The 15,572-nt window shown below is 42.4% G+C and overlaps 1 protein-coding gene and 1 long non-coding RNA gene across 2 annotated transcripts in view; one reads left to right on the top strand and one right to left on the bottom strand.

Annotated features, from left to right (window-relative positions):
* LOC137538717 (uncharacterized) overlaps positions 1-15,572 on the bottom strand; it is a 57,262-nt gene that overhangs the window by 20,211 nt on the left and 21,479 nt on the right. The window lies entirely within an intron of this gene.
* TSPAN4 (tetraspanin 4) overlaps positions 1-15,572 on the top strand; it is a 406,664-nt gene that overhangs the window by 376,418 nt on the left and 14,674 nt on the right. The window contains exon 5 of the mRNA XM_068261017.1: positions 3,293-3,424. Within this exon, the coding sequence (XP_068117118.1) occupies positions 3,293-3,424 (132 nt within the window). The remainder of the gene's footprint in view (positions 1-3,292; positions 3,425-15,572) is intronic.

The following is a 15,572-nucleotide window of genomic DNA, read 5'->3' as shown; positions in this document are numbered from 1 at the left end:
ATCACGAAAATCGTGAAAACTAAAAGGCGTAGGGCGGTGGTTTATATATCATTGGAAAGAGGAGAAAGAGAGCTTTAAAATGATATGCATCTTTACATAGTTTCCGCACTGCTCGGAGTCCCTTTAATGCTCTCTCAACAAGCCATAAAAATGCTAAAAATAAGTTTAAAATTCCTTTTAACCTACTTTTAAGTACCGTATTTTCTGCCGTATAAGATGCACTTTTTCTCCCCCAAAAAGGGAGAAAAAGTCTCCGTGTCCTATATGGCGAAGGCAATAAATCCCCGACTTACACCCACCAATATGAACCGCTGATACGCTGCTGCATGCCTCCGTTCTCTCCCCTTTGCGTCTCCTGGTCCCCTGTCTGTGCAGCGGCAGCTGGCTTACCTCATCCATGCCGCCCTGCAAGGATTGCAGACCTCTGTGCGGCTTCCTCTAGTGATGGGTTTCTAAAGATGACACAATCAGTACAGTGGAGCAGGTACATGCTAGGACACATGGGGGAGATATGGGGCACGCAGAAGGACACATGGGGACACATGGGGAGACGTGGGGCACACAGGACAACACACATATGGGGAGATGTGGGGCACACAGGATAACATACACATGGAGGAGGCATGGGGCACACAGGAGGACACCATTTGGGGGAGAAGATGTAACAAGATGCTCCTGGAACATGGACACACCAGATTTAGTATGTATTTTTTCCAGAGCCGGGACAAGGTCCTCCAGCACCCAAGGCTGAGACACCAAAGTGCCCCCCTCCATCCCACCCACCCCAGCCGTCACGCACTGAATGCTATTAGACCATGAGGCACCCCAGGGCCCCCAATCCCCTCAACAGCTTAATCTCTAGTTTTCTGGCTTGTAGTAACTGCCATGCATCCCCTTTTCTTATTTCTCTCTGCTTCAAACACAATAGTGGAATGATAGCTGAGTGAGTTGTGCGCCCCCTCCTACACTGCGCCCTGAGGCTGGAGCCTCTCTTGCCTCTGCCTCGGCTCGGCCCTTTTTTTCCGCTGGTTTTTGCCCTCTAAACCTAGGTGCATCTTATATTCCAGAGCGTCTTATATGACGGAAAATACGTGTACTTTTTTTCAATTGCTAAGTGGTTCTTTCTTTAGATAAGTTGAAAAAATATCTCCTGTGACAAAAATGCAAGAGAAAAGTTAATAAGATAAGGCCATAATGTGTTAAACTAGAATTGTGATGTGAATAAATAATCAGAACTGAAAGGAAAAAAAACTGAAAATTGTAGAAAAAACAAAGACCAATAAACAGAAAACAAACCCAAAGAATATTACAGAATAGACTCACCAGACATGGTCCTACTCGCTAACCGCCTCATTAGACCCTGCATTTGCCTCAAGCCCCCAGGCTTGTCTTAATGCGAGACTGATAAGGCTGTTTCTGAAAGATCCACTGAGCGGATCTGTCAGAAACTGTCTTATCAGTTTTTTCATGTATATCTAATATGTTTGATTTCTTAGAACCAATCAATAAGGGAAGGGACTTTGGTGGAATTGGAGAGTTCAAATGTAAATTTTTAAGGGAGTGGTCGGGGAAGGGTTTCGAATCAATATGAGCCCTGGGTTAAAAATCAAAAGGGCATGAAATATGAGAGTATTGTCCATCCTACTATATGCACCGTGTGGATGTGAATAAGGAGAGTAGTCCCTGCCAGTGAGGTGAAGAATCATCCATACATCTACAGTCAGCAAGGAGGGAAGAGTATGAAAGATTTGAAGGATTTTTCAGAGACGCTGGAATTAATGTTCCAGCAATTAAATGTTGGTTTCAGGGATGTTTTTTAGTCTGTTGCTATTTTTAAGGAGCCCTCACTGAAAGAGCTCTGCATATAACTAAAGCTTGATCAGTAATTTTAAAAATGTGATATTGTTAAATATCAAGGTTTATTATCGTGGGCAGAAATCTGCAATCTGCATTTTTGATAAGACCCAAAAAGTGAAAGATAAAGACTTATGAATAGTTTCTAAGCCCTTTTTTCCCCAAATATATTTACAGTACAGAATATTTGCTGTAAACATTTGGTGGAATTTGCAGTATAGTAGAATAACATTTTTGAACATTTTTTAGTGAGAGAATCAAATTGCCATATCATTCTGTTTTCCTTTTGTACGTGTTGTGAACCTTGTACAAATGGTACTAACATTGCTCTATAAAGAATCCTATGTGTTATTCAGGCATTTTCAGAATCAAATGTTGAAAAGTACATTAAATATCTATGTGTTTGTTTCAAACTTTCCACTTTTCTCTAATGGATCCCAATGTAAATGTGAATATAGAAGCATGGAAAGGAAAAAAAGTAGAGAAAGAGAGAAACATTCTAAAACATAAAGACTCCACACCCTGTTGATGTACCTTTAGCTTTGATTACGGCATGCATTTGCCGTGACGACATTTCGATGTCCTTCTGTTATGTCACAACATATATTTATGTACAGAATTGCCTTAATTTTCACTAAGATCTTTTAGAGATGGTGGGAGAGTTGGACTGCTGCATATATCTTTTATATTTTTTTCCACAGATGTCAATGTCTCAGTGGGGTTAAGGTCTGGACTCTGTGGTGGCCAATCCATGTATGAAAAATATGTTTCATGCCCCCTGAACACTTTCACAATTTTAGCCTGATGAATCTTGGCACTGTCATTTTGGAATATGCCCATGCTATCAGGGAAGAAGAAATTCACTGATGGAATAATCTGGTTATTCAGTATATTTAGGTAGTCACTAGTCAGCCAACCTCATTATTTGGGCACATTAACGCTGCTGAACCTAGGTCTTACCAAGTGCAGCAACTGCAGATGATAGTATTGCCTGTCCCCCCCCAGTTTTATTAATTTCAGCAATCTCCTTATATTTTCTTCTTTGATGTATGACAATAATTTGACTCTTCTGAAACCGAGTAACATCTTTTCCACTACTACAGGATGTGTCTTCTGACATGGTTGTTTAAGAAATTAGAAGCTACTCACAGCATTTGTATTGTCACTAATAACAATGATGGTGTCCTGTCCACCGGCTCTGCTGCACGTCAGTGTGAATAGACCCTAGTATCTCTCGCTTTTTAGAATATCTCGCTTTATCATGCTGTGTAATTATGCTCTACACTTTAGAAGAAAAGTGGGCCACACATTAATTGTGACTGCACAGAAACAGATTAGTTTGTATCTAAACACCTAAATCTTGGAATGTATTAGATTTTGGCTAGGAAAGTATTTTATGAAGAAATTCAATTTTGATGATTTGTGTTGTTCTCTGCAGTTCCGGTGCTGTGGCGTTGCAAATTACACAGATTGGTTTGAGGTGTACAACACCAGCCGTGTCCCAGACTCCTGCTGCTTGGAGTTCAGCGAGAACTGTGGCTTGCACTCGCCAGGAACATGGTGGAAAGCGGTAAGAGCCCTACCTCCTGTACAATGTACTAAGTTACAACGTACTAACTTTTCAAAATGTAATTGACTGGCAAACAGTTTAAGAGCCCTTTCACACTATGTAAGTTGGGATGTGATTGGATCGCTTCACAGTTGAGTTGAAAAATCGCACTGTGTGGTACTGTTGCAGTGTGACCATACACTCAGTGAGGCATACTGTACAGTGTAATGAAAGTATGCTTCAATGCCACTGTAAACGCATGCTGTGTGTCACTGTGTCGAAACCTGCCACTCCACACTTTATGCGAAAGCCCCATAAGAATATCATTGCATCTCAATATTGTTATTATAATTATAAGTGTAAAAGGGGTCTAACGGCAAAAAATAATTCCATTCACAATGTTGAAGGGGCAGCAAATTCATGTGCAAAAATTTGGGTGGATTGTTTGTACTTGAATGTATTAGTCTTTGTTTCATTAGAATTTGTATAATTTAGTTATTCCATATATTAAAACCACATTTCAGCACGTCTTTGTGTACACCATTTCTAAGCCACTTCACTCCACAGGCTGTTTTACTTTTCCAGCCAACAACAATTTTCACCTTTTCGCACTAATCTCATTCATTTGGCCATAACTTTATGACTACTTATCACACCTAAATTATCTATATCTTATTTTTTGCCACAAATTAGGGTTTTGGGAGTTGATAATTGTTTCCAGTAATTACTTTATTTTCTATGCATTCTAAAGGGAAACATAAGGAAAAAATACTCTCTTTCTCAATTTACATCTCATATAGTTTTAAAATAAACAATGCTACTGTAGATAAAATCCACACATTTTATTTGCCTTTTGTCCCGGCTATCACAACATTAAAATTATGTTCCTAGTACAATGTATGGCAATAATATATTATTTGGAAATAAAGGAATATTTTTTCTGCTTAGTGTTTTTTGCACAATACAAATAAAATAAAATAACAGTATTAAACCCTCATGACAAAAAAAGTAATTTATGTATTTTTTATTTTTGTGTAAATGGTGTATTTTTTATCAGGTGTTTTATTGTGGTAACTATGGGGAACAGGGGAGGAGGGGAGAGGGGGTTAATTTATTTTTTTGTATTCAATTTATGTAGTGTAAAACATGTATTTTTTATGTCTTTTATTATTATATGTTCCCAAACATGTTATTCTGTGTGCTCTGAACAGACAGCCAGGGACTTGAGATAATAGTGTGGAGAGGTTGGGGACTGAGAAATAGATTTGGGTGTAATCAGCATAAAGGAGATATTGAAAACCAATTGTCCCATGAGTGTAAATGGAGAAGGAAAGAGGTGTAAGGATGGAGCCTTGTGGTACACCTACAGATGGATGTGAAGAATTAAGGTAGCCATACACTGGTCGATTAGCCATCAGATTCGACCAACAGATAGATCCCTCTCTGATCGAATCTGACTACCTTTACTACCTTTACTGTGTAGCGCGAACGATTGCCAGCAGATTCGATCCCAGTGATCGAATCTGCTGTCGAAACGCCGGCAAATCGGGCCAGTGTATGGCCAGCTTTAGCTTTGGAGTAGGGGACAATGATGAAACATCCAGGCAGGTAAAAGCTTATCTAGAAATGCGCTAGGATCTTGATTCCCAGTTACAAGAGGATCTGGAAAAACAAAAGGTGGTCAACTGTGTCAAAGGCAGAGGAAAGATTGAGGAGTATTTGTATAGAAAAATTGCCTTTGGATTTTGCAACAGGAGATAATTTGTAACTTTAGGGAGGACTGTTTCTGTGGAATGCTAAGAGCAGAAGCCAGACTGGAAGTGGTCCAAGCAGAGAGAAAGCCAGACAGTTCTGAATAGATGTGGTGTTTCAATTGGAAAAAGTGAGATTGGACTCTAATTAGAGGGGGGGGGGGGGGTTAGGGTCTAGGGTGGGGGGTTGATTAGTAGTGTTACAATTGCTTGTTTAAACTTGGAATGAAAAATGCCAGACGGAGCAGTTAAAAAAGTATTGGTAAAGCAGAAGTGAAGGAGGAGAGCTGAGTGATAAGTGGCTGGGTAGTGTAATGGTCAAGAGCTCTGCCTTTTACATGGGAGACCAGGGTTCAAATCCTGTCTAGGGTCAGTACCTATTCAGTAAGAAGTCCTTGGGCTAGATTTCCTAACACTGCAGGGTAGCCCCTTGAGCACGCCCTTAGTGGCTGCAGCTTTTGAGCACTTTGAGTCCAACAGAAGAAAAGCTCTATACAAATGTTAGGATTATTATAAGATAGGGTCGAGGGCACAGGTAGTCACGTGGTGTTCAGTTAAAGGCAGAGAAAGTTGTTAGTAGGGAGGAGGTTTGAGTGAGTGCCATGTAGAAATGGTGAGGGGTAGTTTGTAGTGTGTGAGTAACCAGGCAGAGAGGAGAAAGGAGGAGATGATTAGAATGGTGAAAAGGGTTGCTTTTTAAATATTATATCGTTTCAGTTTTGTTCATAAAGTATGATGCAGGCAAACATGGTTTGAGGAGGAGCAGGGGTGGAGAAAAGAGTAGAAGGTGCTACTGAGAAGTAGAAGTGCTTATTTGTAATGAAGGAAGTCTTCTGCAGTGGAGCCATTGCTGTTCTTCCTGCCACACTGAAATATTCAATGGTTTCAGTCTGCCAGGATTGCCTGTTGATGTGTCAGGGGCGAATGTTGGTAAGGTGGGCCGTTGAATTCATGACAGCAGAGACTATGGTGGAGTGGTGTGTAAATGTTGTCTCGGGATCAATTAAGGATGAAAAGTTGCTCAGGGGTTTCAAGGAATCATCAAGGAGCTGAAGTCAAAGCTGTTATAATTCCTGCAGAAGTGAGTGGGGTGGAGGAGACAGGATGGGACATATTGTGAACTTATATGGTTGTGATCTGAGAGAGGAAATGGAGAATTATTAAAGGTTGAAACTGAGTAGAGCCAAGTAAAGACTAGATCCAGAGCATGGTTATCTTTGTGGGTGGAAGAAGAGGACCGCTGGGAGAGAACATAGGAGGATGTGAGTGAGAGAAGTTGGTCGAAGGGCAGTTAGTCTTTATGGGGACGTTAAAGTCTCTGATAATGATAGAAGGTATGTCAGTAGAGAGGAACTGAAGAAGCTATGCAGAGAAGTGGTTGATAAAGGTGGAGGTTGGTCCAGGAGGAGGCTAGATTACAGCAGTCTGGAAGTGGTGAGTAGTGATGGTCATGCCTAGGAGAACTCATGGAGAAGCATAAGATTTGTTTGACCAGCTGTTAGAGTTGCAAAGTTCTGCTTTGCTGTGATCACATCCAAATATGAGACTTGCATATTTATCACCAGACCACACTGATCATATGCTTCTCCATGAGTTTTCCTAGACATGACCACCCCTAGTGATGCTATGGAAAGCATGCAGCTCAAAGCAAGAAAAGGCCAGTAAAGGTGCATGTGTATGTGGTGTATAGCAAGGCTGGGCCAAAGCAGAGGCTGGAGAGTTGCCAGTTTTGTGGTGCAGTTCCATGAGGGTGCATTCCTCTCTGCTCTGCATGCCCGCTAACTTTCTTCTCTCCCCTCCTGGCACTGATAGAGTATAATCCTCCCCATCCAAGCAAACAGATGATAGGTGTTTGCTGGCAGTGTTGTTGGTATGTTGCTAGGCAACTACAGTAAGCTGGGTTTTACTCCTATGGAAGTGGTGATGGCTTCCCGCAGGATTGCCTAGGAAGGGAAGGGTGACCACAACTTCATCTGGCTGAGGTGACCGTGTGATAAAATTGCAGGAGGTTGGGTCCCATCATTGATTGCACCCACAGGACAGGAGGCAGCTGCAAGAGAACAGCCGTGAGTGCTGGTGTCTGTGCTCGGGGTGTTGAGAATTTTGTCAGTGACTCAGTTTTAGTTTTATACTATACTTTGTCACTTTTGGGCTTTCTCTAGCTCCCTTGATGTGCGTTTGGTCCAGTCTGTTCTTGTGCAGTCAGCTCCTGGCCATGCACTTATTTGGTCATGCTGTCATCACTGGGGGTGATTTGCACCTGCACAGTTACAAGCCTTAACTAACTGCGCAGGTGCAGCATGGTTCTAGCTAAGGCAGTGTGATGTAGGAGGTGCGTGGCTAGGGCTGTGCATGCATAGTAGTCCCTGTGGGAGATTGGATACATTGAGGAAGACCATGGACTGGAGGATGCACCAGGTAAGTATAAAACGTTGTGTTTGATTTGTCTTCAGTTTACTTTAAAGGGAACTGAGCACTTCTAATTAATAATGTTTTTAAATGCACCTCACCATAAGGGGACTTTGTAATAGTATGCTGATGGGGGTTGGGGTAAAAAGCATTACTTACCTATGAGGGGCTGCTTTTGTGGCTTATTGTCAGAGTGTGGTGGTTGCCATCTTCTCTGTACGGTGCTGCATATTCGTTTTTCCTGGGGGGGGCGGGTGGTTGAGTGCCTGCTTCAATGTGTGGATGTGAGTACACCTTTGTATCCATGATGCTTCTCACCCCCAATCCACCTTCACCCCCAGCACAATATTCCAACCTCCCTTATGGGGATGTTAATTTGTAAAAATAAAATGATAATAATAATAAGATGTGCTCAGTTTGTTTTAAGGAAGAGCAAAGTGGATTCAGATCTATTTTCTACTGTTGAAGTCATCTTGATGTGATCTGGTGGGGTGTGCACAGGGACGGGCAGAGACGAGAGGGGCTCCAGCCTCAGGGCACAGAGTAGGAGCGGCGCACAACTCACTCAGCTATCATTTGAAGCAGAGAGAAATAAGAAAAGGGGATACATGGCAGTGACTGCAAGCCAGATAACTAGAGATTAAGGTGTTGGGGCCCTAAAGTGCCTTTTTATGGTGGCCATACATGGTACAATTTTTCATTTTTTTTTTTGATTAGATAATTTAGTTTGATTATTCTGTTAGATCAAATATAAAGATTTTTCCAGCATGTCCAATCAGATTTTTCTTGAAAAGACGGGATAATCGTTCAAATTTCTTGATTGGAAAAAAAATATTTTCAACTTTAATTCTATTCGATCATTTAGATCGAATAAACGAGAAAATCTAACGTTTTTATTGTATCATGTATGGGCACCATTAGTCTAATAGCAATCAGTGTGTGATAGCTGGGGTGAGAGGGATGGAGGGGAGCACTGTGGTGTCTCAGCCTTGGGTGCTGGAGGACCTGTCTCTGGGTGTGCACTTTGGAATGTGCGCTGTTGTTGCTGGTGAAGCTTGTCTTGGCATTGGTGTATAGGAGCAGTGTTCATAGAGAATACATACCCGACACCTGTATTTGCCACTGAATCTGGGAGTATGAGTAAATTGAAGTTCATCATATGAGAGGGCAGCTAGAGACACAGGTCCATAAGCAATTCACTTTTTCACCTGAGTTATCTCCTAGGAGATAATTTACATTTTCTTTTTAAACTAAATTTTTAGCATTTTACAATTGAAAAAGTACCCAAATGCTAGTGAAAAGGTCAAATTTATTTTGAGTATCTTTTTGCCTGCTGGTGGCTTAAAAGGTATTTTATGACAAGTTGTGAAAATATCACTTAGGAGAAAACACAGGAGAAAAAGTGAATTACATATGGGCCACAGTGTCATTTGGTGGCAGTCTTGTCTTACTGAGCCCCAAGAAGGTGAAGGCATTAGAGATGAAAAGGTCATTAATGTGGGCCAGTTTTGTTATACTGAGCCTGAATTCCAGAGGGCACCAGATATGGGAGGGCAAGAGGTGGGAAAAGGAGAAATATTGCTGAGGCCACTTGGGTTTGTGAAGCTGGTCAGTGCAGGGTGTAGTGTTTAGTAGAGTGCAATGGGTCTGGGAGAGGTTCCTGGGTTGTGTGACATATCCACAGTAGTAAGGAGAAGTAATACAGAGAGAGATGAGAACAGATGAGAACTATGATTGAGCTGAGGAATAAGAATATTTCATGGTTAGAAAAAAGGGAACATGGTAGGAGAGAAGAGGCAATGTAAATAGCTTTGCTGACAGTGTGTGGGCGGGGGGGGGGGGGGGGGGGAGTGATTGTGTCATTTGGATCAGAGGGGCAGACAGAAGAATGGCTGTGAAGAGAATACAGAACATTTTGGTATCGCAGTTTATGTATGGTTGAAAACAGTATGTGACAAACACCAGCTACATTCAGATTACATTGCATCCTTTCAGTTTAAGGGTGGTAGTGGGAGTATTTGTTGGCTAAGTATATGTCAAATGATCAATGGCAGTATGCTATATGAAGGTGGAGGCTAAACAAACAAAGCCATGTATTAAGAAAAGTCCAGCTTATATCAAGGTAGATGAAAAGCAGCAGATGAACAGCAGTACAGTCTTGTTCTAGTTTGCCTCTGTTCTCAGGCTTAATTCTGGTCGTGTAATGTACAATTAATATTATCAGTGCAGTTTCTAGGCTAAAGTGCACCCAGGGCGAGGGTGTAAAAATTGGGTCCCCCCCTTCCCAAAGCAAAGTATGGGTGCCCACAGTATAGGTTAGCCAGGTCTAGTTGAACGCAGCATAGATTCCCCCAGTATAGGTAGCCCAGAATAGGTATCCCAGTATAGGTAGCCAGGCATAGGTGAGCCAGTATAGTTGCCCCCGGTATAGGTTAGCCAGGTAAGTGCCTCCAGTATAGGTAGCCAGTATAGTTGCCCCCAGTATAGGTTAGATAGGCAGGCGCCCCCGGTATAAGTTAGATAGGTAGGTTCCCCACAGTACAGGTTAGCTAGGTGGGTGCCTCTAATATAGGTAGCCAGAATAGTTGCTCCCAGCATAGGTTAGATAGGTAGATGCCCCCAGTATAGGTTAGATTAGGTAGCTGCCCCCCAGTAAAAGTTAGATTAGGTAGCTGCCCCCCAGTATAGGTTAGATAGGTAGCTGCCCCCCAGTAAAGGTTAGATTAGGTAGGTGCCCCCCAGTAAAGGTTAGATTAGGTAGCTGCCCCCAGTATAGGTTAGATTAGGTAGGTGTCCCCCAGTATAGGTTAGATTAGGTAGGTGCCCCCCAGGATAGGTTAGATAGGTAGCTGCCCCAGTATAGGTTAGGTAGGTGCCCCCCATAAAGGAGGGGGGGAGCCGCAGCCGCGGGGAGGGCAGCCTGACCTCTCCCTCCCTTCCTCTCCCCGGGCCACCCTCCGTGCTCCTCGGACTGCAAAGCAATGCACAGGGAAGCACTTTACAAAACTACTCACCTCCCTGGTTCCAATCGCTGCTCACTCACCACCAGTCTCCTCTCTGCATAGACGCTGATACACACGCTGATTCCTGTTTAGCAGGAAGCAGCATGTGTGTGTGTGTGTATCAGCGTCTACTCTATGCAGAGAGGAGACTGGTGGCGAGTGAGCAGCGATTGGAACCAGGGAGTCGAGTAGTTTTGTATAGCGCTTCCCTGTGCATTGCTCTGCAGTCCGAGGAGGGAGCACGGAGGGTGGCCTGGGGAGAGGAAGGGAGGGAGAGGTCGGGCTACCCTCCCCGAGGCTGCGGCTCCCCCCTCCATCACAGCGCCCCCTCCCAACAGCGTTCAGGGCGCCCGCACGGCCCTAGAAATATTATATACTACAGACCAAGGTTATGCTGACAATATGATTATTATTATTTTTTTATATTCATGTAGCGCCAACATATTTTGCAGCGCTGTATAATAGTGCCGCATCATGCCAATGGGTGTGACCGCGGCGGCAGCCACAGGGCTGCCTAATGCCAATTGGTGACAGGTCCTGGAGCACTGTATTGTGGGCGATCACATGCACACATTTTGCCCAACATCCCTTGCGGCCCCCCTCCGTCATCAGCCCGCCAGCCTCTTAGCAGTGCCGGTGGGCTGTGCGGGTACAATCTACCCTTTACTAATGTATAATACATGTTTTGGAAACATGTATTATACCACTGCCTCCTCCTCTGGTGGTCACAGTGCACCCAGAGAGGATGGCAGCCCTGCACATCGCCGTACATTGCCCCCCCCCACCCCCGATTGCCGCTGATCACCCCTCACTGGCCCCTCCGACCCATTGACCAACCAGCTCCAGGACTGATGGTGCATCCTGACAGAAGCATTGCGCATCTATCAGATTACTCACGTCGGTGCATGCAGCGCTGCAGGACAAGATTTCTCCTCTGCAGTAAAATACGTTTGCCAAGGCATGTGAGCTGAGGGGCGGTGTTGCAGTTCCTATGCTTTGGCAAGCACTTTGTATCAAAAGTGGCAACGTTTTTTTTCATCCACATTGATCGATGTGAATGGATTAATTGGGTGTGCCAGGGCATACGAGCAAAGTGGGTTTGGAACATTTTTGTGGGCAGTGCACCTATGTCCTGGCAAACGCCATGCCCATCTTTTTTTCACATTTTTCGTCAGATATTTTTTCATCCACATTGATTAATGTGAATGAGAGAATATTTTTAATTCTTCCTTTTATGGAAAAAAAAGTGCATCACCCGTATGCCCAATATAAGGAGTATAGCAGAAACTCCTTATACTGGCCATACATGTAATGATTGGGGAGACGCTAAAATGCCAGGGCAGACCCCACAAATTACCTATTTTGGAAAGAAGACACCCCAAGTTATTCCATGAGGGGTATGGTGAGTTCATAGAAGATTTTATTTTTTGTCACAAGTTTGTGAGAAAAAAAACAAAAAAAAAATTTCCACTAAGTGTAATTTTCCACTAACTTGTGACAAAAAATAAAATCTTCTACGAACTTACCATACCCCTCGCGGAATAGCTTGGGGTGTCTTCTTTCCAAAAATGGGGTCACTTGTGGGGTTCCAATACTGCCCAGGCATTTTAATATTAGGGGCCCTAAACCGTGAGGAGTAGTCATAAAACCAAATAAATAAAATTGACCTGTGAAATCCTAAAGGTACTCATTGGACTTTGGGCCCCTTTGCACAGTACTCAGGAGAAGTAGTATAATGTGTTTTGTGGTGTCTTTTCACACATACCCATGCTGGGTGGGAGAAATATCTCTGTAAGTGGACAGTTTAGTGTTAAAAAATGAAGAAGTTGTCCTTTACAGAGACACCCCAAAACACATTATACTACTTCTCCTGAGTATGGCAATACCACATGTGTGGCACTTTTTTGTAGCCTAGCTGTGCAAAGGGACCCAAAGTCCAATGACCACTTTTAGGTAAGACTAAGGAAGCAGGAGGAAATAAATTATATATAAAAGTACAAATTTTCTTAATGACCAAAATACAAACACACATATATGTAAATCTATTTAAAATTGACCAGAACACACAGGTGGGCCACCATGTCTAGGCCAGATGGAAAAATGTAGGGGATCCCCTAAAAAAATATTGATAGTGCGCAATCCATCAAATATTTTAATGCAAAAAAGGGGGAAGCGACTCCTAGCAGGTAACATTGAAACAAAAGACCTTGGAGAGAAATATATCATTGGTTTTAAAAACCAAGTGTCCAGGACCTAAATGGAAAAAGACATCCTAGTAGAAAAGCACAGGTGTATCAGATACTGGCTGTGTTGCTGCAATGTTTCATTGGTTTTAAGGGCCAAGTGTCCAGGACCTAAATGGAAAAAGACATCCTAGTAGAAAAGCACAGGTGTATCAGATACTGGCTGTGTTGCTGCAATGTTTCATTGGTTTTAAGGGCCAAGTGTCCAGGACCTAAATGGAAAAAGGCATCCTAGTAGAAAAACCTGCATATGTCTGTGGTTTAAACACTTGCCTGTGAATCTGTCTCAGAATGTGCTTCTGATTGGGGCACTAACTCTGGTGAATTGCTTGTTGCTCCTGGGGCTTGCGGATGTGTCAAGCTTGCTGTGAATATAAATTTTTTTGTTTACTAGCCCGAAGTGCTTGCCACATACAGTGTGTGCCTATCAATCTACCTCTGTGCACCTGGCCATTGTTAGAGCTCATAAATGAGACAGCTTGCCTGACCTGTGGACCTGCACATCAATTATTTTGTGATAACATATGCAGTAAGACCACCTATTGTAATGGATTGAATCTCTCTATCAGCCGTTATTCAGCCTTTTGATCCTGCAAATCACTGGAAATATTATAGCAACACAGTCGGAATCTGATACACCTGTGCTTTTTCTACTAGCATGTCTTTTTCCATTTAGGTCTTGGACACTTGGCCCTTAAAACCAATGAAACATTGCAGCAACACAGCCAGTATCTGATACACCTGTGCTTTTCTACTAGGATGTCTTTTTCCATTTAGGTCCTGGACACTTGGCCCTTAAAACCAATGAAACATTGCAGCAACACAGCCAGTATCTGATACACCTGTGCTTTTCTACTAGGATGTCTTTTTCCATTTAGGTCCTGGACACTTGGCCTTTAAAACCAATGATATATTTCTCTCCAAGGTCTTTTGTTTCAATGTTACCTGCTAGGAGTCGCTTCCCCCTTTTTTGCATTAAAATATTTGATTGATTGCGCACTATCAATATTTTTTTAGGGGATCCCCTACATTTTTCCATCTGGCCTAGACATGGTGGCCCACCTGTGTGTTCTGGTCAATTTTAAATAGATTTACATATATGTGTGTTTGTATTTTGGTCATTAAGAAAATTTGTACTTTTATATATAATTTATTTCCTCCTGCTTCCTTAGTCTTACATTGATCATATTGAGAAGTCTCAGACTTGTGGAGGATTATCTGTGATAGGAATTTTTAGGACCCATTTGTCTAAATTGACCACTTTTAGGCTTTACAGGGGTTTTCACAATTTACCCCCCCCCCCCCCCCCCCCCCAATGCCAAGGCAGTACAAGTTCCCCACAAGTGACTCAATTTTGGAAAGTAGATACCCCAAAGTATTCACTGTGGGGCATGGTGAGTCCGTGGCAGATTTTTTTTTCCACTACACAGAGCATTTAATGTGTGCATCAAACCAAGTGAAAAACCTAGATTTTTTTTTTGTTTTTGTCACACGTTAGCAGAAATGGAAACACTTTTTTTTGTCACAGTGTGTAATTTTCTGCTAACATGTGACAAAACAGAATATATTTTATGAACTCACCGTGCCCCTCAGCAAATACCCTGGGTTGTCTTCTTTCCAAAATGGGGTAATTTGGGGGTTATTTATACTATCCTGGCATTCTAGCACCTCAAGAAACATTTTTTGTTCCATGGTTTGTAAATGCTATAACTTTTACCCAAACCAATAAAATATACACTTATTGTATTTGTTTGTTTGTTTTTTAATCAAAGACATGTAGCACAATAAAGTTGGACAAAAATGTATATAGAAATTTTACTTTATTTGAAAAATGTCAGCACAGAAAGTAAAAAAAAAATAAATCTTTTTTTTGACAAAATTCATGTCTTTTTTGATGAATATAATACAAATTAAAAGTCACAGCAGCAATCAAATAGCACCAAAAGAAAGCTGTATTAGTGACAAGAGAAGGAGATAAAATTCATTTAGATAGTAGGTTGTATGACTGAGCAATAAACCGTTAAAGCTGCAGTGGTCTGAATGGAAAAAAAGTGTCTGGTCCTTAAAGGGAAGGTTCAAGCAAAATAAAAAAATGAGTTTCACTTACCTGGGGCTTCTACCAGCCCCATGCAGACATCCTGTGCCCTCGTAAATTTTTACGCATTGAACCAGTAATGCGTAAAAACGTATGTGTTAATGTTCCTGCACTAGTGGGAATGCGTAAAAACGTACGCAATGCGGCCCGCCGACCTCCGAGGTCGGAAAGCTGCCAGCGGGGGACTGGAGCAGCAGTGAGTGACTACGAGGGCACAGGATGGCTGCATGGGGCTGGTAGAAGCCCCAGGTAAGTGAAACTCATTTTTTTATTTTGCTTGGACCTTCCCTTTAAGGGGTTTTAAGACTGCAGTCCTTAAAGTGAACCAGAGACAAAGCATCCTCGTGTATTTTACCATATATATCAGTGGGAACTTTAGAGAAAATCCCTACCCTGCTCTCGGTTTCATTTTTAACTGTTTAACTAATCAGCCCTGATAAAAACCCTGACTGAGAATTCAGTCTGGCTTTGCTACAATGACTCAGCTATAATGATTCCTGAGCAGAGCCACAAGTGGGCAGGCTTGGGCTTGAAAAGACACCAGAGAACACAGACTCAGCTATAAAAATTCCTGAGCAAAGCCAGACTAAATGCTCAGTCGGGGACTTTATCATGGCTGATAAGAAGCAGGGTGAACAGTTAAACATGAAGCAGAGAGCAGGGAAGGTG

This window comes from Hyperolius riggenbachi, chromosome 11 (genome assembly GCF_040937935.1).
Source record: "Hyperolius riggenbachi isolate aHypRig1 chromosome 11, aHypRig1.pri, whole genome shotgun sequence".
NCBI lineage: Eukaryota > Metazoa > Chordata > Amphibia > Anura > Hyperoliidae > Hyperolius > Hyperolius riggenbachi.
The sequence above is the reverse complement of the archived record's forward strand: the minus strand, read 5'-3'. Positions and strand labels throughout refer to the sequence as shown.